Source organism: Cnephaeus nilssonii (assembly GCF_951640355.1).
Source record: "Cnephaeus nilssonii genome assembly, chromosome: 6".
NCBI classification, from domain to species: domain Eukaryota; kingdom Metazoa; phylum Chordata; class Mammalia; order Chiroptera; family Vespertilionidae; genus Cnephaeus; species Cnephaeus nilssonii.
The window spans coordinates 26,077,409-26,103,229 of record NC_137077.1 but is presented as its reverse complement, the minus strand read 5'-3'; the positions used below and the strand labels follow the sequence as shown (position 1 = coordinate 26,103,229).

Below are 25,821 nucleotides of genomic sequence, written 5' to 3'. Positions count from 1 at the left end.
TAACTGAAGCTGAATTCTGATCCCAGGAACACTTGGTGTATTAAGTAGAGAACATGTATAGTAGTTGTGGAGATTAGGTTTATATTAGCTATTTACTTTAAGATGAAAACTAAAGGTATTTTGCCACTTTATGACTTAGAAAATAGTAATTTTGCAAGAAATGTTCTCTCGAGGCTCACTTGTAAAAACTAGTGTATTTTAAAAGTAGAATGGTTTTATCTGACAGTTGCAGACAGAACCTGCTCAAAAAAGGAAAAAAAAATAAGAATTTGGATTTAATTTAGAAAATATTAAAGAAAATAACAAATTTAGAAATCCAGTCTATGTTAGAAAGAAATGAGAGAAAGAAATTAAGAACACCACTAATGAAATTAAAAGCCAAAAATAATTTTAAAGTTAATTGAAAAAAGAGACCATATTCACTTATTTTAAAACTCACGGCTTTTAACTCAGCAAAATTCCAGTGACTGCTTTTCAACCACTCATGAGCTTGTACTTGCGATGTAATAATAAACAATAAGGCCCCACTTATTAATTTGCAGATAATCTGTTTTCATTGAAAACAAAGAATGCAATAACTTGCAGAATCTATGTTTATGCTTATTTAAATATTTCAAAGTTTTAAAAAACTGAAAAATGCACTGTGTATTCTCTAAACAGTGCCTCATTTGAAAAATAAGAATTCTATGGAAGAAAGGAATTTGTAAAAGCAGCAAGTTAAAATGATATCTTTCTGGACACCATGACCTATGTGCTGCAATATGCATTCCCACCTCACCAATACATGTTTCCAGGTACAGCCAATCAACTTTGACATCATCAGTTAAACCTTGGCAGAGAATTGCACTGAGCCATATACTAGTGGCCCAGTGCATGAAATTGGTGCACATTAAAAAGGAATTAATTAGAGGAAATATTTTAATATTGCTATTTGCCCTTTCTCTATAATAGAAGTATCAGAGATGAAATAAAGTTAGTAAAATGTATATGAATATCTTCCTCCTGTCCAAATCTGGGGCACGCCGTGGGACCCAGAGTCAAGATCCCGTCCACCCGCATGAACCTCGAAATTGCGCGAGACACAGACCTGGCCAGCCCCACCCTCATTGGGTGAGATCCAGACCGGGCTGGACTTACCTTCGTTAAGCCCTGCTGGGTGGGGGGCACAGCCTCAGGTCCCCTGCCCCAGCCCGGCACCACGCAGCCTCAGATCCCTGCTGATTGCTTGTTACAGAAATCCCACTTCCGCTGTGGGCGCAGCCATCTTGTGATGGCTTGCGGGTTAATTTGCATATTACCTCTTTATTATATAGGATATATATATATATATATATATATATATATATATATATATATATATATATATATATTCAGGACACAGACTCACCCAAGGATATTTTTCCATTGATTTTTTTTTTTTTAAGAGAGAATGGGAGAGGGAAAGACAGAGAGAAATATCAATGTGCGAAAAACACATCAATTGGTTGCCTCCTGCACATGCCCAGACCAGGTTTCCAGCTGGGGAGAAGCCTGCAACCAAGGTACATTCCCTTGATTGGAATCGAACCCAGGACCCTTTGGTGTGCAAGCTGACTATCCATGACCTAAACCGGCTAGGGTATGTCCTGAGTATTTAAGTTCCTCCACTTTGATTCACCTCCAATGAAGTTGAACGCCCTCTCTCCTCTCTCTCTCTCTCTCTCTCTCTCTCTCTCTCTCTCTCTCCCCCTCTCCATCCTTTCCCCCAACCTCCTAGCCCACCAAAGTCTACTGAGAATTTGGCTTGGTACTTTTGAAATCATTAATCCCCCTGGGCTCTCTTCTTTCTCTCCTCTCCCCACAGGAAATAAATTAATGTTACCTTTGGCAAGAATAACATGTTACCTTGGCAAGAATAACATGTAAGTGACAATAATTTGAGTATTTCTTATGCTTATGCATGAAACATGACTTTAATGAACCAGATATTCTAAGATTCTTCATCACAAGATTGTCATGAATCAATAACTATTTTAATGATTTAGTTATTGTCAAATAGTGAACCATAAAATACACTTAGAGCAAGAGTGAAGACCATTTGGCAAAAATCATGTAAAAAGTAATATTCAGTCATCATTTATTCATTCTTCCTTTTGCCTCTTACCTTTATATAACATTGTCTGGAAGTCTTTACCTTCCCAATAGCTTATGTTTACTCTTGTGAAGACATTATATTTTTCTGGATAATGAATTTCAAACAGGACTCCTGTTTCAGGTGAAGGTTTATAGTCATATATTGAAACACTAGTTACAGGGAGAGGTTCTGCAGAAAAAGAGTACATTTTTATCACCCGTGAGCACGAAATTCCTCAGTCCACATGAGCTGAGTGTTCTCCTTAGCAGTAATTAATAAAGTACATCTTATAGTGTTTCCTGCCTTTCAAATAACTTTGATATTAATTTTTCCATTTACCTGAATCTAAGAAGAACAAACAAAACATAAAAATAATAACTCAGAACCTTCAATTTACTTGTCAAAGAAAATTTAACATGTGTGTGGCAGAATCTATATCTCCGGATTCCTAGTTCATTTTTCTTTACCCCAAGCCAATAAAATTTGATACTAGTAACAGAGCAGTAACAGAAAATACATTTGACTCTGATCAAGGGTAAATGCTTACATGATCATTTATTTCTTTGTGTAAACTTAGCACTTCTCTTTCTGCGTTTGAGTATAAGATTGCAAACCATCCTATGTTGTGATAATTAGAGTTTATGGTGTTTATCAAACTACTCTTTCGATGGAAGTTTTAAGTATGTTTATTCTTATTTTGTTCAAGTTGTTAATCCATCACAAAACTTTTTAAATACTTGTTTTTTTAAAAAAAACTGTGATTGGTGTATGTCTGTATTTCCTCTGCATCCCGCCCTTCAGCAAAAGCCTTGTAAAATGATACAGTTCCCCCATGCATCTAAGGAACTATTGGGTAATTGTTACTTGAATAAAATTTATTCAAGAATTTTTAAAAAATAACTTGGTTTGTAGTCAATTATTGCATTATAGAGAAAAAAACACTTTGGTTCAAAGTATTAAAAATAGAGAGAAATTTTAGACATAAGCTACAAACTAAAGGAAAGCAATATCCTTAATTTAAATTTTACATTTTTTTAAAATTTCAGGTTAATTAACATAGGAAACCAAATAAGACTTAGTTCATTTGACAAATAACTTATTGAGTTCCTACTTTGTCTCAGTGTGTAGCTAAATAACTTTCCTTTTGTTCCTCAGGATCTTAACCTGCTTTTGCTTTGCTTTTGATTGAAGAGACCCAGGAAGGACTGAAATCACATGTTAAAGGTATGATTTTCCCTGGAATTTTCTTAAAAAACAAGCCAACATCTATAAACATGTAAAGAGGCCTTTAGATTTCAGCATGTATTGTGCTCATTTCAATGTAGATTATGAACTATATTCTCTGTTAAAATTTTTCTATTTTATCTTTGCCTCCATCCCTGGTCTTCCTACTAAAGGCCGCAGTTACTCACTTTTATGTCATGTAAACAAACAAAAACAACCTCCCTCCTGAAGACTATTTCTCGTTGATTAATCCCAAAGAAGTATTGAGCCATCTGAAGGTGTTTTTTTCAACCCAGTCTAATTACTAACCTAGGGAGTCTACCAAGCCCAGCTATTGGCTCTGGATCTAAGAGAAACAAAATGAAAGCTGTCAGCAGAAAGCTGCCACAGAGCAGTAATTCTTCCATTGCTGCAGTCCTGTTTCACATCCTCACTGGGGTTCTGTCCACTGAGCAGAGAAGATGGGGGGCCACTCAGTCTTTCCTGGCCTGAGATACGAAGTCTGCACATCAAAGTACATGCAAACTTTGAAATTCAAGGTGCACATGAGGATTAGAGCACAGATATTTTATTTTGTGATTTGTTTGGCTGCAAGCCACTTGAATTGTAAACTAAGAGAATTTTTTAAATGCCCACGTACATGTTTGCTTCTTATATTTTTCCTCAGCTTCAGCATAAGTGACTCAGGCCAGCTGTCTATTCTGAAGTCCATGTCCAGGCATTACTGACCCATATTCAATCCAAGAATTACTGCTTTCAATGGAACTCAAATGCATTCTTTAAAAATATTTTACTATCTCTCATTATTACTAGTATTATTATTGTTACTAGAGGCCCAGTGCACAAAATTTGTGCATGGGTAGGGTCCCTAGCAGCTGCTGGCTGCTGGCCAGGGCCTCCATTCCCCTGGCTGCCTGATGCGGCTGCTGGCCAAGGCCCGCTGCGGAGAGGGGCTATGGGTGGTTGGCCGGCCTGCCCTGCCCCCTGGTTGAACTCCCGGTCGAACTCCCAGTCGAGGGGACAATTTGCATATTAGGCTTTTATTATATAGGATTATTAGAAAGTAATGATATGCCATAAACCAGCGCTGCCTTTACTGTGTGTTTTTCAGTGATGACAAGGTTAAATCTTGATTTAATTCATTACTCCTTTCTCTGTAGCCACTCCATTACACTCTCATTTCTTGTCTTAGAATCCAGGCTGGACTGGACAGAGAAATGGAGTTGTTAGCCAATATAAATTATTTTTAATATTTATTTGGTCATAGATTGAGGTCTAACCTCTTTGGCAAAATATTCTAGGTTGTTTCCAATTTTCCTAGCCACCTTTCCTGTTATTAAGCTTTTGATTCCTAACTCCTTGCAGTTCACAGGTGTGCCATGCTATGCATGCTTCCACTCTGCACATAATTCCCTTTGACTCTGTAACACTTTACATTTTCTGTTAATTTGACAAATTTTCATTACTTTTTCAATGATTGTATGTTTCTGTGGTATCTCCCCAATGTTCTTTAGGAAGGCTAGGTAGGCACTCTCTCTTACATCATTCACAGATAGCATTTATCATATTTTGTAATGGCTTGTTTATTTGTCTTTTCTACTTTAGTATACCACCTTTGAGTGTGGGTATTTTTATTAATTTTTATTTCTCTGGCACCTAGGACATGGCATTGAGAATGTAAGCAATAAGTAAGGTAGAAACTCATGAATTATTTTTATTTATAGTAGATGGATTTGTGTAGAATTTCGTATTTGTAGAGTGTTTGTATGTGTGTTCTGCAGTATTTGCAGCAGAGGAGACAGCAGGACTAGTAGCTGAGGAGATATTTCCCCAATCTCTGAACAATTGTTTTTATGTATCATTTGATCTATTGAGAAATGGATTCTTCTCTCTAAAGTGGGCACAACATACTGAAAGTTCTCAACCAGTTAAATATTAATCAGATGTCAGAGCCTAAGGGTTGTGAAACTCTTTTGAACTGGCCTAACAATGTGTTTGTGCTAAATTTATTCTTTGCCATGTTTCTCAGCTTTCTTAGAGAGCGCCAGACTCAGAACAACTACAGAGAAATATCAAAGGACTGCCCTAGGGCCAACTGCTTGGTCATTGCTTATTTCATCAAGACAGTAAATGACTGCAACAAAGGTCCCGTTTTATTCTCAAGAGCAACGTGTCAACTCTGTGAGTAGATGCTACAAATGTTTCCTAAACTTTTAAGGAAAGCTTCTCATTAGAAAAAATAAAGATGGCAAAATTACATTACCAACTAACAAATAATGATCATTTTAGAGCTCAAAAGTAATCTTAGTCAACATGTATTTGAATTCCCTCTTTTTTTTTTTTGAGGAGAAAGCTGAACCCCAAATCTTACCTCATGTCTAATGTCATAGAAATATTTGTGCATCAATACACAGTTTTTTATATTCCCAACCTATGATCCCTTTCAAAATCTGAGATGATGTAATTGAGCCTTTAAAAATGGGACAGAAGATGAGAGACTGAAACCATATTCAGTTTTACTTTTTAGAAATCAATGCCAGTTTCCTCTTCCACTTAGGATGTAGAAAGCTGCAAGTCAATCTCATTTCCCAACACCCAAGAACAAGAAGAAAAAGCATAATTCATGAGATCATAACTTTTCAGGCATCTCTCAGAGAGGTGAGATTGCAAGGCAACCAAAGTAAATTGCAGAGTGACAAACGCTCTGAGGACAGAAAGGACACTAGGTTTTACCTAGCTGAGCATGGCAGGAAGAGTTCAAGCAGAAAAGAAGAAAGCAACTAAGATTTCAATGAATTCATAAGGATGCGTTATGTTCTCAATGACAGTGTAGAACTGCTCTGTCCAGGAAGTTAGTTACTAGTCCCTTACAGCTATTTAAATTACACTTATGAAAGAATCCACCAAGATAAAATGAAATTAAGAATTAGTGGTAACTGTGCTGGATAATGCAGATATAGAACAGTCCCATCTCCCCAAAGTTCTAGGACAACACTGGTTTAGAATGACCGGGAGTCCCAGACACAAGTTGAATTCATGGTCTCTCCCCAGCTCTTCTCATGGGCCTTTATCAGGTGCTCATGAGGAATACTGAGGGCAAGAGAACCACCCTCTGGGGCACAGGCATGTAGATGATGATTGGGCTACTAAAAGATATAGGAGAAACTCTTTCTTCATTCCCAGGACCTTTCTTGAATACCAAACAGAAGCCTTAAGGCAGTAGGGGCAGAAAACTGCCCCTCCCAGTTTTTAGGCAAAGATACCCCAATTTAGAAGATATCATTTCCCAGGAGAGGGGCAGAAACTCTCTTGGGTCTTTTTTCATGCATTGATACAGAGTAGAGTTCTGTGACTGCCTGGGAGAGGAAGGAAGCTCTCTAACTCAAGACCTTCCCCAGCTTTAAGGTAGACTTTGGTGGTAAGGGGTAGAGATGCTAAGAATGCCTTAGGGTCACAGGGTCTGCTTAAGCCTGAGGCTGGACCAGAGAACCAAATCCTCCCCTGCTCCCACCAAAATCTTAGCACTAGGAAGAAGCCACAGCAATCCATTGTTAGGGGAGGGGCAAAATCATGGAGCCCTTCAGTGGTGCAGGTGGGTGGGGCTCGCTGAACCCCAAGTCTACAACTGGAGACTGAGAAATCCCAGGACCACTACTGGCACTCCCTCTGGAGGACTTCGAAATCCGTGAACTAAAGGTGACTAATGCCTTAAACCCAGTTCAACTAATCACTGAATTGACCCACCCCCACACTAACAGCTTGGCATTGCGGTGGGGTTAAACTTAACATTGTAAATAATTACATTAAGCGTAAATGCTCTAAACTTGTATTATCAAAATTGGTAGCTGTTACCTATGTAAGGCTATTGAGCACTCAAAATGAAGCTAATATAACTGAAAAAGCACATTTTAAATTTTATTTCATTTTAATTAATTTAATTTTAAAATGGAAAAAGTGTTTTTTGTTTTTATATTGATTATGTTAAAATAATATTTTGAATACAATGGATTATATTATGTTATTAAAATTAATTTCACCTTTTCAAAAAGTGTTTAAATTTTTCTACCTGAAAATTTATTGCTGTGTGATTAACATCCTATTTTTATAGGACAGTGCTTCAATTAAAAGGCAGAGACTTTCCAGATTGGAAAAAAGCCAAGATCCAACTCTATGCAGTCCATAAGAAACTTGCTAACATATAAAGACATAAGTAGATTGACAGTAAAAATGAAACAGGTATACCATGACAATATTTAATAAAAGAAAACTGAAAAGACTATATTAATATCAGACAAAATAGACTTCAACACACAGCACATTACTTGGGATAAAGAGGAACACTGCAAACCATGAAATGCTCAGCTCAACAAGGAGACATAATAATCCTAAAAGTGTTTGCACCTACAACATAACAGCAGAGCATCAAAATATGTAAAGCATAAACTAAGAGAAATGGAAGGAGAAATAGACAAACCCACAGAGGTAGGTGGAGACTCCCACTCCTCTATCAAGCGTTGTTAGTACAAGTAGACAGAAAATCAAGAAGGATATAGAAGATTGGAATAGTTAGGTCAACTAAATTGACCTAACTGCTCACAGCATATACACCAATATCGTCCATATTTGGGACCATAAAACAAATCTCAACAAATGTCAAGTAATTGAAATCACACAAGTAATTGATCGCACAGCATTTACTTAAGAATCACTAAAAAGATCTCTGCAAAATTGCTAAATTTTTGGTCATTCAACAGCACACTTCTAAGCCCACATGTCAAAGATGAAATGACAAAGGAAAATGGAAAATATTTTAAACAGAACTCACTGCAGGTACTAAAATTTCAATGAGATATTCTAGAAATATTCTAATCAAATACTTACTCATCAAGTTTCTTTATGAGCCATTAGCTGAAGGGTGACTCCTCCAGCTTTGCCTAATCAGAAGTGGCTAAAGGTGTGCTAATGAATGTTGAGTCAGCAAGTCCCTATCGTTTTATTTTGCTTTGTGTTTTAGTCTTTTTTTCCCTGGCTCTTTCTCCTACTGTTTGCTTAACTAAATTGAATTTAATATTTACTGATCACCTATTAAGCATAAGGTTCACACTAGATGCTTATGAAATTGACAAAAGCCTGGTGTACGAAACTCCTGCACGGGTAGGGTCCCTAGGGCTGGCCGGCAATCAAGGTCAACCGGGGCCTTCCTTCTCCCTGCTGCCAGCTGCCAGCTGCCAGCGGGGCCTTCATTCTGTGCTGCCCCCTGGTGGTCAGCACATGTCATAGCGGGCAGTCGAATTCCTGGTTGGTTGAACTCCTGAGGGGACAATTTTCATATTAGCCTTTTATTATATAGGATGAACATGAGTAAGACAAAGTTTCTGATTTCAAGGAGTTGTATTATAGGTATTATATACCTAGATCTGATGCCTGGATCTATTAACTCCCAATTCACCTTTTCTGGAGCTTGTTTAAGACAGCATTTTACCAGGCAAATGCTTCCTTTGATTCAACTAGGTCCTAGATTAGTTCATTATATCTGTAAACCTTGAAGGTCTTGGGTCTGTGCCATTCCTAATTTTTAGGACTCATTACAGATCTTGGGACTCTGCCAAGTAAAACTTTAAAAAAAAGTTTTTTATAAACATGTTAAAAATATGTCCTCTAGCTTGATTCTGAGTTCTTGCTTCTTGGTGTTTCTCTACTTTATCCCAAACAAAAATATCACTATGTCTTTTTCCTTAACTACTGACAGAATTATCACAGGTTTCTGGTATTTTAAAAATTGCAGCCCCCGAAATATTTGCAGTGGAGCGCAAAAAGAACTTTGTTGAGCCATTAAATTACTCCAGTGATAAACTCTACCATATAATATATAACAGTTTTTTTCCACACCTTGACATGCACAGTAGAATTGCATCTTAATTTGAGATTAGGTATTAAAGTCAGAGTAAAATCACATATAGTTAAAACCAAATCCTGAAAATTTCCTAATATCAGCACTAACATTTTAAGGCAAGGGCTACTGAAAGTTAAAATGCCAATGATTTTTCCCCCTGGCATTTTTCTTGGGCACTGGATGCCAAGGCTATTATGAAGATGAGGTGGGGAATAGTGACTGATAAATAATGATATCTTTTTCTGTCTCTCAGCTAAAAATGTAAAATAGAATTGGAGCAGGCTAACTATGAGTATAAATTAATGTCTCAAAAGCCAAATTGCTTAATATGAGAATAAATGTTATGGAAGACAAATAGCTTAATTATGATCATACTCTTTTAAGTTACATAGTAGAAAATTACATGGTCCAATTATGAATCTAAAATTGTCATTCAGTCTTAAAATACCTCATTAAGGCTTACTTTCTTTTAGTTTTAAACATTTTTAAATAAAAATATAATAGTGAAACTTTATCAAACTTCAGCAAGAAACTGTATACTTAATATAAAGCAGAACTTTGAATTTTTGTGACTTGACTTCCCTTGAGCTTGCCATTCTGCACTGATTTCTCTTTTAATTAGAACCCCGTGAGAATACAGACAAAGAAGAAACTCAAAGGACAATATTACACATGATGCTTACTTGTTAACACAGTGATTGATCTGGATGGCTTGGTAACCGCATGTCCATTTACCACTACTAGAGTGATTATATAATAAAGGCCATGATAATTGGCCTTAAAGATAACAGGAGGAGGCAAAGTGCTGTTGAATTGCTCAAATTCGAAGAAGTAATTTTTTGATTCACCAGTTATCTTCACAACATACACAGATGATGGACTCGTGACATCTGAAGCTTCTAAAGAGACAACGATGCTATTGTCATCTTGAACAGTTACGTGGAGTGTTGTAGCATTCTGTTTAAGGAAAGAGAAAACACGGAAATGGAGGTCAAATTCCGATCATTAGCAATAAACTTATACTGAGATAATTTTTCCAAAACGAATGTGGTCAGCATTACTTTGTAAAATAGAGTTACACCGTATACAAGGAAAGGCAGAAAGAGAGATTAGCTCTCTTCTGTCTCATGATTTTCTCAGGATTTTACTTTGAGGATTCTTTTTCATTGAAAAGCTGCTTCCAGTTCATGGGTTGTGTTATGTAATAAACACAAGATGCACATCATGGAAATGAGTAAATAACGAGTGAATAAAATCATCATGGCATTCAACTTCCAGAGAGACCCTTGTTCCTGACTCTGCTGGAGGCAGAAATGCTGTGGCAATCCTAGGAGCATTCTAGAAGAATGTCTCAAGGCAGTGATTTCTTCCCTCCCTTCTCACCTGTCAGCTCTAAATAATAAAAGCCAGTACTGAGACACCTGTGGTAATCCTCCTCATTAAAGGTTAGCCAGTCCTTAAAAACAGAAGCTAAGATGCTCTTTGAAGAAGAGACCAGACTGAGGATTCACAGCATCTATGAGGATGTTGGCAGACAAAGGACTGAAAGCTTTGCTTCAAGTCTCCAGGTAAATATTTATGGACAGCATTTGGAAAAGCATTTGTATAGCTGGTTGAACTATTTCTTCCTGATTTTCCCCTATACTCCACAGGCAGGACCAGTCCTTCTGCTCTATGGTCTCAAGCAAGACTCATATACTTTGCACCACTTGCTGCTTTGTTTTGAATTTATCTTCTGGGTATGCAGTAGCCTGAGCTCTGAACCTCTTAGACTTCTATGAACATGGGACAGAAAAATTGCTGAAACTTGTTAAGGACTTACACGGACCCAGATGCTAACTAAGCCAGGCAGTCAAACACAGTCATATCATTTAGTATTCAAATAGCCTCCTAAGATGGAATTATTATTTTCATTCTTAGCTCATAGTGGAGGAAACTGAGGCTCAGAAAGATTAAATCACTTGAGCAAGATTGCACTTTTTGTTTGAGCTCTTAACCACTGATTTACACAAATCAAAATTGTTCCATTATTGTTCCACATACATGTTTGTCTTCCCCTTTTGACACATTGAGTTTGACACACAGTTTACACTGATAAGTGTTAGTCAAAGAATGGGAAAAATTGCTAATTGCATTAACTATAGGTGGGCATTTGCCTCTTAGAATTCAACTATTTATTATTAATTTTGGTACCACACATATTGTCAGAAGACACATCAAGCACACAGTACCTAGCAGTACCATAAAAGAGACTATATAGACCTAAAAAATGTCTGGCTATTTTTCTCCTTGTTACTTTTTTTAGAAATCTAGTTCTTGCAGGTCCTAGTACTTTAAAGAGTATCTTGCTATTAACAGTTTGATTCTATGTCAACATTTAATAGTCTTAATGGTGTTCATGATAGTCTAAGCACCCTAGACCCTAAGTCCTTTAAGGGAAAGGACTGTATCTTATTTCTAGTTGCACATCCAGCTCCAGGACCCACCAGGATTGCCCCCACCACTGACACCATGCACCCCCACATGCACAGCCGACCAGCGCCGGACTTGCAGTCGTCCCCTGACACGTGCTAGGTCCTTTGTGAACTGGGTAATTCTTAACATTTTAAAATGTCCCTTTATCCACACATGGTCTCGTCCTCAGACATATGGGTAGGTTTTTAATATTGAGTTCTGTACTTGTTGGGGAAGGTCATGGAGAGGACGTGACCTCTGGTTGACCTGAGATCAGGACCCCTCTCCATCACCTCCCCTTTCCTGGAAATGTGCATTCAGCTTGTCTTTCGGTTCCCAGAAGCTGCCCCACACTTATAGCATTGAGACAGAACTGTGGTGTTGCGACCATCTTAATGGTATACATGACTGACCCCACTGAAGTCCTCTCCTGTTTATGACTGAACCCCTTAAGGCCGTGGTCGGCAAACTGCAGCTCACGAGCCACATGCGGCTCTTTGGCCCCTTCAGTGTGGCTCTTCCGCAAAATACCACGGCCTGGGCGAGTCTATTTTGAAGAAGTGGTGTTAGAAGAAGTTTAAGTTTAAAAAATTTGGCTCTCAAAAGAAATTTCAATCATTGTACTGTTGATATTTGGCTCTGTTGACTAATGAGTTTGCCGACCACTGCCTTAAGGAATCTATCTAAACCTTTAAGATTTGGTGGGCTGTGTGAAGATCTACTCATCTTGTGCGGTCCAAGACAAGCTTCTTAAAGGTAAGTCCCCTTGCTTTTGAAACCTGTCACTCACCAGTCTGGGTGGTCTGCCTTTCTTCCATCTCTCCCTGCCCTCCCTGTACAGGGCTGGTTTCCCATCACACCTGGGAGGTTCCTGACCAGTTTGCAAATCAAGAGTATTTTGAAGTCAAACATAAAATGTGGCCCCTTTTATACAGCCATGCACTGCATGATGATGTTTTGGTCAACAACAGACTGATATCTGATGGTGGTCCCATCTATATATATAAAAGCCAAGTGACCGGAATGACCAGAACGACGGGAAAGACTGGAATGACTGGTCTCTATGACATGCACTGCTGCCAGCCAACCTCCTTCTGCCCCTCCCCCTGGCCAGCCCCACCCCCGATCGATCCCCCCGCCCCTGATTGGGGGCGGAACCAGCTGGACCTCACCCATGCATGAATTTGTGCATTGGGCCTCTAGTAAGATTATAATGGAGCTGAAAAACTCTTATTGCCTAGTGTGGGCTGTAGTTGTGACATGGTAGCCTTTGTAACATTGTAAGGCCTCAACACATTACTTATATGTTTGTGGTGATGCTGGTGTAAACACACCTACTACTGCATACAAGTACAGCACACACAATTATATACAGTACATAATACTTGATCATGATAATTAACAACTATGTTGCTGATTTATGTATATACTGTAGTCTACATTTTATCATTATTTTAGGGTGTACTCTTTCTTTTTTTTTAAATGTATTTTTATTGATTTCAGAGAGGAAAGGAGAGGGAGAGATAGAAACATCAATGATGAGAGAGAATCATTGGTTGGCTGCCTCCTACACATGCCACACTTGGGATAGGGCCTGCAACCTGGGCATGTGCCTTAACCGGGAATCAAACCGTGACCTCCTAGTTCATAGGTCGATGTTCAACCACTAAGCCATGCCGGCTGGGGTAGGGTGTACTCTTTCTACTTATAGAAATGTTTGCTATAAAACGGTATGCTGTGTAACACCAGCAGCAGCCTCATACACTGTGCTTGATTCACTCTGGTATTGTTTTCTACAGTAACATGCTGTACAGTCTTGTAGCCCAGGAGCAATAGGTTATACTACATAGGCTAAGTGTGCACTAGGCTAGACCATCTAAGACTGTAGGAGGGCAGTCTGATGTTTGCATAGCAACAAAATTGCCTAATGACATTTATTTCTCCTGCTCGTTTTAGTGGTGCATGACTCTATGGCCAGTGGCCTGGGTGGACTGAGAGGCTAAACCAAGCACTGAATATGCAAGAACACTGAACTCTGGCTTTTATTCGTCATTTATTGTAGGAGTTGATTAGCTCAGAAAACAACAAGTTTACAAGCATCATATTCATATTTATTACGAATCGTTCACTCCATATTTTAACAGCCAATATCTGAAAGTTTTATGATGATGGAAAGAATAGATTCAATTTTGTAAAGTGTTTAAGAAATATATGCCTAACGTGTCACGATGCTTTGTAGATAGTGAATCTTCCAGAGAAAGGAGCTAATCTTCCCAAATCTAAGGACAGCTTTGGAGATCAGCCGTGAAATCAGCATTGGCCCCTGGCTCCCAGGTTGCTAAAAATAAATCAGGTGGGCTAATCAGGTTCCGTCAGTGGCACTAATGAGAAGAAGGCAGCAGGCCAAGTGCGATCTAGGCATTGGGCCTAAAAAAAATGTCATCATACTATTTCTTCTCTAGCCTCTTTGCTTCAGCTTTTTCTAGAATCTATATTTAGGATAAAATTCTGAATATATGCTTCATGCATGTAATCCCTGCTGAGATGTAGAGCAAGAAGAAAGAATTAAAAATAACAGAAATGGATCTGACAAACTTAGGCAAGGCCAACACTGATTTATTTGGTGAATTAAAAAAAATATTTAAAACTTTTTTATCCCCTCGAGACTGGTTAATAGTATTATTGCTTGACTCTACAGTGAAAATAGTTTCACTAAAATTTCCTTTGCATAACAAATTTTAATATAGAAATTTCTCCGGTCCAACACCCTCATTTCACACTTGAGAGGACAGTGGTGCAAATTAATGTCAGGACAAGGTCTGGGATCCACATGTCATTGGTACGACTCTTTCCTGAACTGTTTGAGGCAGTGAGAAGGGCCTGGGTGCTTGGCTGCAGTGAAGGAGGAGGAGCCAGGAGCTTGCTACCTGTTCCATAGCCTGGAGACTACAGAAGCTACTGAGACAGAGTGGGCAGCACTTAAGAAGAGAAAAATGCAGGATGTGTCCCTAGAATGTGGGACAAGGAAGAGGACAGGCCACAGATACATACCAGTCAGAAATCCTAGGAAGTCCTCCAACATCCCTGACAAATGTAATGACTATTATCTATCGCCTAGACCAGTGATGGTGAACTTATGACACGCGTGTCAGCACTGACACGTGTAGCCATTTCTGATGACACGCGGCTGCTGAGGTGGCCGCATGCCGAGGATGAAACATTTGCTGCTCCTGAGGATGAAACATTTGTGAAATAATGTTTTTTTCTCAAAGTGACACACTACCCGAGTTATGCTCAGTTTTTTGGCGAAGTTTGACACACCAAGCTCAAAAGGTTGCCCATCACTGGCCTAGACCCTAGAGGCCCAGTGCACGAAATGGTGCACAGGTAGGGTCCCCGGCTGCCAGCTGCAGGCTGCCAGCTGGGGCCTTCCTTCTGGTGGTCAGCGCATGTCATAGAGAGTGATTGAACTTCTGGTCGGTTGAACTCCCGAGGGGACACTTTGCATATTAGGCTTTTATATATATAGATAACCCAATCTGGACCAGGCTTTGCACTGCAAATTTTATGTGTTTTTTTTTCTTTTATTCCTTATAACAGTCTTCAGACATAAGTGTTACTCTCCCCATTTTATTCATAGAAGTTAAATAATGTGCTTAAGAGCACAGCAGTAAACTTGGTATCAGAGAGCCGGAGTTTCTATTTCTTTTCTGCAATTATACCTATTACCTGTGAGAGCTTGGGGAAGCCCAAGGACCTCCTAACTTCATCTTCTTAATTTATGAAAGAGTGGTAATTCCTGTAACTCATGGGGTTTTTGTAAAGATTAAATGGCTTTTATAAAAATGATAACAGTATGAAATCAATACGTATTAGTTGTATTTCAAAGGTTATTATTTTAGTTAAGTCTCAAATCACTCAATGACCTTTTAACTATGGAGGTTGTATACACTTTCATTGAACTAACTTTAAAACTCTATGAAATTCTTAATTATGTCCACTGGATATTTTATTCACACAACATTGGAAAGCTATCCACTTGTTAATTCAACAAGGAACCAACATTAGCTAAGTGCTAATTAGTGGGAAGGAGCTTTCTCCTCTAGTTTCAAGCATGTACAGATGCCAAGCTGGAGACACCAGTGTCTATCATTTCTGCCCCATGAAGACTAGCTTCTGGAGGGAGAGGTCCTGGTCTCCATCATCCTAAGAAGATTAGCTGCTGGAGGGAGAGGACATGGTCTCCATCATCCTAAGGCCCAGCCACTGTGCAGTGTGGGCACATAAGTGAATAAATCTTGGCTTATGGGTTAAGTTTTTGAAGCTGGACTTTCAAACTTTCAGCCAAAGATGCTGGTCAGTACAAGGGAATTTTTCAGTGCTGTAGACATAAAGAGAAGGAAGCAATTAATTCTGCTTCTGCAGATGGGTCTGAGGGAAGGCTTCAGAGTGGAAGTAGTGCTTGAAAAATACGCAGGAGTTTCCCAGGGGAACAAAGATCAGGAAAGTAATCTGGAGAAGCGGGGAGAGATCCCACAGTCTTCTGGAGTGGCTGGATAGTGGTAGGATGCTCAGAGGAAAGGGTTGATAACCCCGTCCATGATGTGCCTAGTTAAGGAATTTGGATATTGTTTAGGCCAAAAGAAATCATAATTGTTTCAAAGCAGAAAAGTGACATTATTAGATAGATCACAGTTTAGAAAGAACAATATAACTTGGAGTATGGACCAGTAGAGCTAGGAATTGGCGGGCTGGGCCCATTGAAGGCCAGGAGACAGTAAGGAGGCCTTGGAACAATTCAGGTGAGACATGATGAGAGCCCGAGCAAGTGCTGGGTACACCAAACCTGCCTGCCTGACGTGCCTCTAGAACATTACCAGTGTTCCAGTTGGCAACCCAATCAATGATTAGACTTATTAGAGGGCATTTCAGAAGGAACACTTAGAAAACTCTGCTGTGCTAAGGTTACCACATAAGACGTAACAGGATGCTCAATTTTTAAAAATGGTAATATTAATGATGCCCGGGGCTTACATAGCACTACAGATAGCCATGATCCTCTGCAGACGTTATATAATTCACCCACTTAACCTCCCATCTCTCTCCCAGGAAGCCTTTTTGCAGCAAGATATTCATTCTTTTCAGTTCCTTCAGGAAGAGCCAAGTCCCAGAGCTGCCCTGTCAGGGCAGGGCTCCTCCTGGCACTTCCTTAGAATTATTTACAGCCTCTTTCAAAGATTGTCAGAGCAGAATCTGGATGCGGATCTCAAAGGCTAAAAGTGGCTCCCTGAATCTTCCATTTTACATGCATTTGTTCTTCAGATACGTTTTGAGCAACAGCTGTGTATCAGAAACTTTGCAGGACACTGGGGATGCAACTCTGTTTGGAAGTAAAGAGAAAGACAGGTCTAATGCGCCTTTGTCCTTTCTAGAATTGTATCTGATCAATAATAATAAGGATGATGATATAATAAAGACCATTAACTTACGTGGTGTTATTATGTGCTGCCAGGAACTGCTCTGTACCTCATACACCAGGCCCTTGATAAATGCTTGCTAAATAAATATGTTTACAATCTGCAGTGTAATGCCAGACTCCTTTGTATGTGTCCTAAGTGTATCTTTTCAGGGAGAGTGTGTCAGTTCTCTCCCTTTGCCCGAGTCCACATTCACACCAGCTTGTCTTTCATGTTTGACGTGCTCAGATACATTCATTTCTATCTGAACAGTTTCATAATGCAGAGCCCTCATCTCTCATGCCTCTCGTTTGGTAAAAGGGTCCAAACTCAAATGTCAGGCAGGTGATGTAAGTGTGAGAAGCAGTCAAGTTTGAGAGGATTGAATGATGGAATAGTTAGCAAATGGGAGGTACCTGCATTGTCTAAAAGTCTCATTAAATAAGCACAATTACAACAAAATAAAGCTATACTGGCCAAAAAAAACACAAAACACATTTATAGGCAAGCTTCAGCCCATAGGCTGTCACATTACAACCTTTGAATTTTTAGCATCGTCATTTCCTTGATCAAACAGCTTGTCTTAGGACTTCCAGCCTCCTACTCTTTTGTTCTGTCCAGCCAGAGTGCAGAATGATAACTAAATTCTGCTACTCATGAAGCATTAATTTAAAGTAAATACAAAGGATGTTTCCTTAGCAAGTTGCCATATGTGTGTGTAAAATATGATATATATATATATATATATATATATATATATATATATATATCACTCTGAAGATACATATCTATAGTAATAAAAGCATAATATGCTAATTAGACCAGACGACCTTCCAGATGAAGCCGGGGCTGCGAGGGGAGCCCGGGTGCCAGAGGGAAGCCACTACTGGCAACTTGGGGAAGGAGGGCCTACTCTTGCATGAATTTCATGCATCGAGCCTCTAATATATATATTCTAATATATAAAAAGCCAGGGGCCATCACGACCAAAACAACCAGATGGACAACAGAACACAGGCTGTGTGGGGCGACAAGGCTAGCAGGGGGGTTAGTGAGGGAGGACCAAATGACTGAACAGCAGGCTGTGTGGGGCGACCAGGCCAGCAGGGGGGTTAGTGAGGGACGACCAAACAATTGAACAGCAGGCTGCGTGGGGCAACCAGGCCGGCAGGGGTGACAGTTGGGGGCAACCAAGCTGGCAGGGGGGCAACCAGGCCGGCAGGAGGCAGTTGGGGGTGACCAGGCCATCAGGGATGCAGTTGGGGGCGACCAGGATGGCAGGGGGGGCAGTGAGGGGTGACCAGGCCAGCAGGGGGGAGTTGGGGTTGACAAGGGTGTCAAGGGGGACAGTTGGGGTCAACCAGGCCAGCAAAGAAGGGCAGTTGGGGGTGATCAGTCCAGCGGGGGGGAGGAGCAGTTCAGGGTGACCAGGTCGGCGGCGGGGGGGGGGGGGGGGGCAGTTGGGGTGACCAGGTTGGCAGAGGGGGCAGTTAGGGGAAATCAGGCAGGCAGGCAGGTGAGCAGTTAGGAGCCAGCAGTCCCAGATTGTGAGAGGGTGCAGGCTGGGCTGAGGGGAGTGCTGTCCCCACCCCCCACCCCCCGCCCTGTGCATGAATTTCATGCACTGGGCCTCTAGTATAAACACATATGTATTAATGCAGTAATTACCGTATATTAGATTTCCAATATGGATTTGGGGTGGAAGCTCTGTAGAACTCTTAATTCTGAAGATTAAACAAAACATGCTTGAGGAAAGACTTTAACCTGGCATTTTTGATTGAAAAGAAACTGTTGTGAGGAAGAGATGTGCCAAGATATTGTGACAGATAGGATGATAACATTAACTGTATATAACATTTTATATTTCATAAAGTACTTTCAATACATTTTTCTCATTTAATCCTCAAAACATCCTATTAAGTTATTATCTCACTCCACAGATGGAAACACCAAGGTACAAAGAAATTAAATGGGTTTCTCAAGGCTTCTCTATTATAATGTGGGGGAGCTGGCACTCAAGGCAATTCTTCAATTCTTCAACTACACATGTTATGACTCTATTACTCTGCAGTCCCCAGACTGTAAGATCCTGGAGCCAAAGTGATTTCCCAAATGATACCTTTCATATCTGTACTTAATTGATGGTGAGCTCCCTCAGCACAAACCATGACTTATTTCTCTCTAGGATATGGTTGATAGATGCTCAAAAAATGTGATATCGGGAAAAATATAAATTTGGAGCTACAAAGAAATTTTGGAGATCGTCGAACCTGGGTTCAAATTCCCCGGATAGTCTCTCATTTTAATTCCTTGAGCCTCACTTGCTTGAGATAAATTATGGAAATACTAAAACGTATTATGATGAGGTTTTTGTGGGGTCACAAACAAGATTATCTGTGTATATTCCCTAGCCCAGTATGTGATATCTAGTAGATCCTCCAAAAAGAATAGCTAACTGTTGTTACCAAATTTATGATCTATGGTTTTTCATTTATTTTCTTTGGGACATATAAACACTAGAAATTGTATCTTTTTAGGTCACTAATGCCACGATTCATATATCATTCAATAACCATTCATTTATTCAGCAACCAGTATTACCTGCCATTTTTGCGGCATTCTGAACAAGAGCAGCAGGCATTTCTTTCGCTGTTATGCCTGTGTATGTTATGCCTGTGCTGTATGCCTGAGCGAACCTGTTTGACTGAAGGTTACCATGGGAACAGTTTCTGAGACCTACTGTGCTGAGAAGTTCAGGGACCTGGGAAGCTGTGCCTGGCTGATGATTGATGTGGGAGGAGGTGGGTCCACCCTTCAGAAAGGCACAAAATACAATTGTTCTCCACAGTTCAGTGCTCTGGCAAATTCCAAAAACATGCAACATTTTTCTGGCTTAATGTGTTATGAAAAATAAGGGTTCCTGACAGGTTAATTCTGCCTGTGGAACAAGTGCTATTTTCATAAAATGAAGCACTGACAAACATAATTTTGCCTGATTAAAAAAAAAAATTCTCCATACCTCTTTTCTATTCTTTGCAGTATTTATAGTTTTAAGGTGGTTTTACTTCGGAAAGATGCTTGTAGAAATGTAGCTGTCCCACTTCTTGAAAGACATTGTGGAAGATGATGGTGCTAATCATTTATTTGAGAATGGATGAGTTCAGTCAAATGTCCCCACAGGCACGAAGTGTCTCTCCGACTGTGACACCAGTTAATTAAAAATCCTGATGAGAGCTGACAGAGAGTGCAGTCTTTTACCAACCACGCAGTTCACAGCATATTGAGGTGTGTCCCTTGTGACCTTTTGTAAGCACCGACCTTTCACTCCCCTCCTTGTTGAGTTGTTAACATCAACAACAACCCTGTCAGATTTTTAAAGCAAATAGCTTCTTGTACCTTCCACCATCACTGGAATTTGATGGTTTTCCTAGGAGGCTGATTCCTCTATGCTAGATAAATTAAAGCTTAGATGTTAAGGGAGATGAAGTGCAATATTTTACATACATGCTTTGCTCGCTGTTGACCTTCAAGAAGTTCTCAAAAATTGAGTGCCTACTGTGTGCCTGATGTTAAGGAAATGATGGTTAAGAAAAGAAATTTGGTCCCTGTCCCAGTAATGTTGGTAGTCTACATGAACAGAGAGGAAATACACCATGATAAATGATTAAATAATAATGAGTGAAAAAAAGGCGTTGTTAAGAAGTGCATGATGATAAAAGAAGGTCTAGCAGGAGGATCTAACCTAGAGGAAGTAAGAGACTACACAGGTAGTCTATAGGCGACAGTAAGAGCTGGCCTGGTGATGAATTGGAGAAAGAATAGGATCGATAAAGAACAGTGTATATGAAGACCTAGGGGCTGGAGAAAGCATAATGCATTCGAGAAACAAGAATAACCTCAGAATGGCCAATAGTGGAGATGAGATCATGGGCTGCTTTGTAGGGCTTTCTAAAAAAGTTGAGGCTTACTGTTAATGGCGATGGGAAGCCACTTACAGGCTATTAAGCAGAGGAGTAAAATGATCAGATTTGCATTCTTTAATAGAAGAAAAAATTATTATGTTAGCTGTTGACTCTCAAATTCCTATTGGGGAGAACTTCTGATGAAAAAATGCATGATAACGAACCGCTTAGAAGTGAGCACTGAGGGTGTGAGCAGAGGGATCAAGGCGAACAAAAACACACACAACCAAATTAGGTACAAATTAGTATTCAAGTTACAGAGAAAAATGGCTTTATTCCAGAAAGTAGGGGGGAGAGAGAAGAGGAAAGGGGCTAGAAAAAACATGGAGAGAGGAGCCAGCAAGATGGTGTGATGTCGGGATATAGAACGAACAATCAACTAATGGAAATATCCAGATGGTGAGGGGGTCAAAGAGCACTTAAAACTGGAAATGCCTAATGTTCCATTGGAAGTGCATTTTGAATAGCAAACACTTGTCCACCTCCCTAAATCCCAGTCTGCACTAGTGTTTGCTACACTCACAAATGCTCTGTGTGAGTGGATCACTTTGCTGAAGCTGCTGAGATTCATATCCATGTGTTAGGGCATGGAAGCTATATTTGTGAGATTTGGAGCCTGAGGGAAGTGGAAATTGTGAGAGTGAAAACCTCTCCAAGTTGATAAAAACCCCAAGGGTATTTGAACTTCCATTAGAGATGGAAAGGGATTTAAAGTCAATTTTATTTAGGTCTCAAGGGGGCAGGAAAATCAAGAAGCTGATTGGTGATGAGAGGCAGAAGTAGGTGTGATTGAAGTATTCTAAGAAAGAAATGATGGTGGCTAGGACCAGGTATCAGGAGAAATTTACAGGGTATAATCCTCAGAACTCAGTGACTTGAGATTTGATTGATTGTGGTGTTGATTTTGTACATACACACTTATCATTCTCCTCCTCCATCTCCTCATCATCCTCATGATCATATATAGAAAAGGTGGCAGGTGAACAGTTATTAACAGGATAGGAATAGGAGTGATGTGTATCATTAGTTTGTTCAGTTTGATATGTAATGAGTATGAGATGCATGTGAGATATCCAAGTGTAGATGCCAAGTAACGTGATGAGATATATGCATCCAGAATTCAGAAGGGAGGTCTGGACCTAATATTTGAAAGAGATTGACTCAGAGATGGTTAGCTGGAGCCCTGGGAATCTAGGAAATACCATAGTGTGGTAATGCAATTGCTACTATCAATAGAATTTACTTGTTTTAAACTTCTATTTTGTGTTAAAAACTTTTTAGGCATTACTTCAATGAATCCTCTTTAAAAACCCCTAAAATATATATTATTATTACTAGAGGCCTGATGCAAAAAATTTGTGCATGGGTTGGGGGGTTCCCTCAGCCCAGCCTGCACCCTCTCCAATCCGGGACCCCTTAGAGGATGTCTGACTGCCTCAGGATCGGGCCTAAACTGGCAGTTGACTATCCCTCTCACAATCCTGGACTGCTGGCTCCTAATCACTCACCTGCCTGCCTGCCTGGCCACTCCTAACTGCCCCCTCCGCCCGCCGGCCTGATCACCCCTCACTGCCTCTGTGTGCCAGCCTGATCGCCCCTAACTGCCCCCCTGATAGCTTGGTCAACCTCAACTTCCCCCCTCTGTTGACCTGGTCACCCCTAACTGCCCCCCTGCCAGCCTGGTCACTCCCAACTGCCCCCCTCTGCCAGCCTGGTTGCCCCTAACTGCCCCCCTGCCAGCCTGGTCATCCCTCACGCCCCCCTCCCCCGCCCTGGTCTCGTCACCCCCCACAGCCTGCTGTTCAGTCGTTTGGTCATCCCTCACTAACCCCCCTGCTGGCCTGGTCGCCCCATGCAGCCTGCTTTTCAGTTGTTTGGTCATCCCTCACTAACCCCCCTGCCGGCCTGGTTGCCCCACACAGCCTGATTTTCAGTCATTTGGTCATCCCTCACTAACCCCCCTGCTGGCCTGGTTGTAGGCAGCCATCTTGTGAGGGTGTGATAGTCAATTTGCATATTACCTCTTGATTATATAGGATTATTATTATTATTACTTGCATTTTCATTTTAGTAATTGAGCCTCAGAAAGATTAAGTAACACACCTAAGGTCACATAGCTTTTTAATGGTGGACACTAGAGTTAAATCCATAATTCTTTGAATCCAAAGTTTGTGCATGCACATTGATGCTACTTTGCTCTAAAACTTCAATGAGCTGGGCTTCAGAGTATCTTTTGTTTTATTCCTTTGCAACCATGAGGCATGAATGTCCCTTTAAGATCACTCATCTTTATCCCATGAGGAGTTACAGGACATTCTGGTATAGTGGAAAGAATAGTGACTTAAAGCAAATAGAATTCCATCCCATACAGACTACCACTTAGAGCCCTCTCTGGACCTTAGTTTCCTCATCTATAAAATGGAAAAAGAATGCCTACCATACAAGGGTGTTATGAGACTAAAATGAAAAAAATGCAATTAAGATACATGACTTATTTTATGCCTTGCACATACTAAGCTTAATTTTAATGGTTTTAAAAAAGTGGAAGTTGTATTTAATAATTTGGCTAAGGAAGCTCTTGTTAGCTGCATTGCAAAGCTTTCTGAATATCATAGGAAACATAATAGACAATAAAATAAATTTGATTTCATTTGTATACAAACTCTCAACATCATAACAAATCTCTAAAATAATAATCATGCAATATTTTAATGTGCAGCCTTCAGGAATTGTGGAGGTCTAATTTACTGTTACCTGAACTATTAGAAATGTAATTCAATTAGAAATATTATTTTTCATTGTCTTATTAAAATAATTTCTAAACTAGTCTAACTCTTCTATTTCTCCCTGCTTTAAAATACTGAATTATGAAGAGTAACATAATTATGAGGTTACAGGATCTTGGTAAAGCAATAAAATTATGAAAATGGGATTATGAAGAATAAGGAGCATAAAATTTAGGGTAATTTTTTTTTCTTATTAGATTATTGAACACACATAGGCAAGTTATTAGCATCTCTGAGATTTTCATCTATAAAATGGGGTTAATACAGTTTTAACTATATTAGATATTTTTTGTAAACTACCTAGCACAGCTGGGTGCATTCTAAATGCCCAATCAAAACACAGTTCTGATCATGGGAATGTACTGGGTGAGGGAGGGGAAATCACTGAGGTTATTTTATTTATGCCAAATAAAAAACAGATTCTTTAGCTTGACACTCAAACCCCTCCTCAATCTGTCCCTAATAACCATCCCCTCTTATCCGCCACTACTTCTCTGTCAGGAACTCCAAGAACCCCACAAACTAGTCACTCCATATGCCCGTGCTTTCCTGCTCTGTGCTTCTATTTAAGTATTCCTTCTGCCTGAAATATCTCCTCCCCCATTTCAGATATCCTATTCTGCCTGCCACTGCATCTCTATCAAATGCCACCTTCTTTGAGAAGCCTCTATGACCACAGAAAGAACCAGTTTCCTATAGCCCCACAGCCCTCTGTCTAAATCTCTCCCAGGACACATCACTGCACGTGGGATCATACAAATCTAGCAACAGGCAGATTGCTCTTAAACTAAGAGGTGGAAATAATTTTAAATAGCTCTTCACTCTTACCAAGCTCCTGCCTTCCTCACATTAAGTATTTATAACATCGACTTAAACCATTTGAAGTTAACATTTTGCATATGCATCTCCATTTCACAGTGTTAACTTTAAGTTGTCACCATTGCTTACTTTCCACAGCTTGAGTAATGTGTTCAGCCAGCACTGATGCCATTTTGAATTACAAGAAGGCTGGAACAACAATCTGATATTTATGTTTTATAAATGAAGCTCAAAAATATCTCTGTCTTTGGGAACAGCTGTAAAAGGACAGAATGCAATTTACTGCACCGAGTGAAAGGATGCCATTCTTTGGGAAAGTGGTGGCATTTATAGAAATCAGGCTGTGGCATTCGGTAAAGAGGTATCATTACTTCTACTTGACATACTGCACTTACTGTTCATTGGCATTTCATCATTGAACATTGCCTATTGCCCTGTGCAAGATATATCTTAAAAGGTGAAACAATAGAAATGTTTGCATCGTTGAAATACATTTAAGAAGTGGTTCTTACCATTAGAAAATCTTGATGGTATAGACCCGTGGTCGGCAAACTGCGGCTTGCGAGCCACATGCGGCTCTTTGGCCCCTTGAGTGTGGCTCTTCCACAAAATACCACGGCCTGGGCGAGTCTATTTTGAAGAAGTGGTGTTAGAAGAAGTTTAAGTTTAAAAAATTTGGCTCTCAAAAGAAATTTCAATCGTTGTACTGTTGATATTTGGCTCTGTTGACTAATGAGTTTGCCGACCACTGTTAATAGACTAACTGCAGTGGTGAAAATTTTTCATGGGATTCTTTATATAAATGTTTAAATCTCTTTTCACACCTTTGCCTGTTATTTTAAAGTTTCTGTTCTTAAAGGCAGCAACTGTTCTTGGTGGCCTGAAACAGGTACCTTATGAGGATTTGTAATAATCGACACTGTTGACATTGAATGATCTTTATTTATAAAGCTTTTATTCAAGTCATAATAAAGACTTAATTAATTAGCATGTAGTGTTTTGCCAGTAACGGAGTGTAGAAGTCTTATGACTTTTTAAAATCAATGTCAATGTGCTTTAATGTCAATGCCTTTCCTATCTTGAATACCCTGGAATACAATACTTATAATCAACA

The 25,821-nt window shown here is 39.8% G+C and overlaps 1 protein-coding gene across 2 annotated transcripts in view; it reads right to left on the bottom strand.

Annotated features, from left to right (window-relative positions):
* PTPRO (protein tyrosine phosphatase receptor type O) overlaps positions 1-25,821 on the bottom strand; it is a gene marked incomplete at both ends in the record, with an annotated part of 205,202 nt that overhangs the window by 83,308 nt on the left and 96,073 nt on the right. For both annotated transcript variants that reach the window (XM_079773487.1, XM_079773488.1), the window contains 2 exons: positions 2,144-2,302; positions 9,914-10,187. In XM_079773487.1, coding sequence (XP_079629613.1) covers positions 2,144-2,302; positions 9,914-10,187 — 433 coding nt within the window. The remainder of the gene's footprint in view (positions 1-2,143; positions 2,303-9,913; positions 10,188-25,821) is intronic.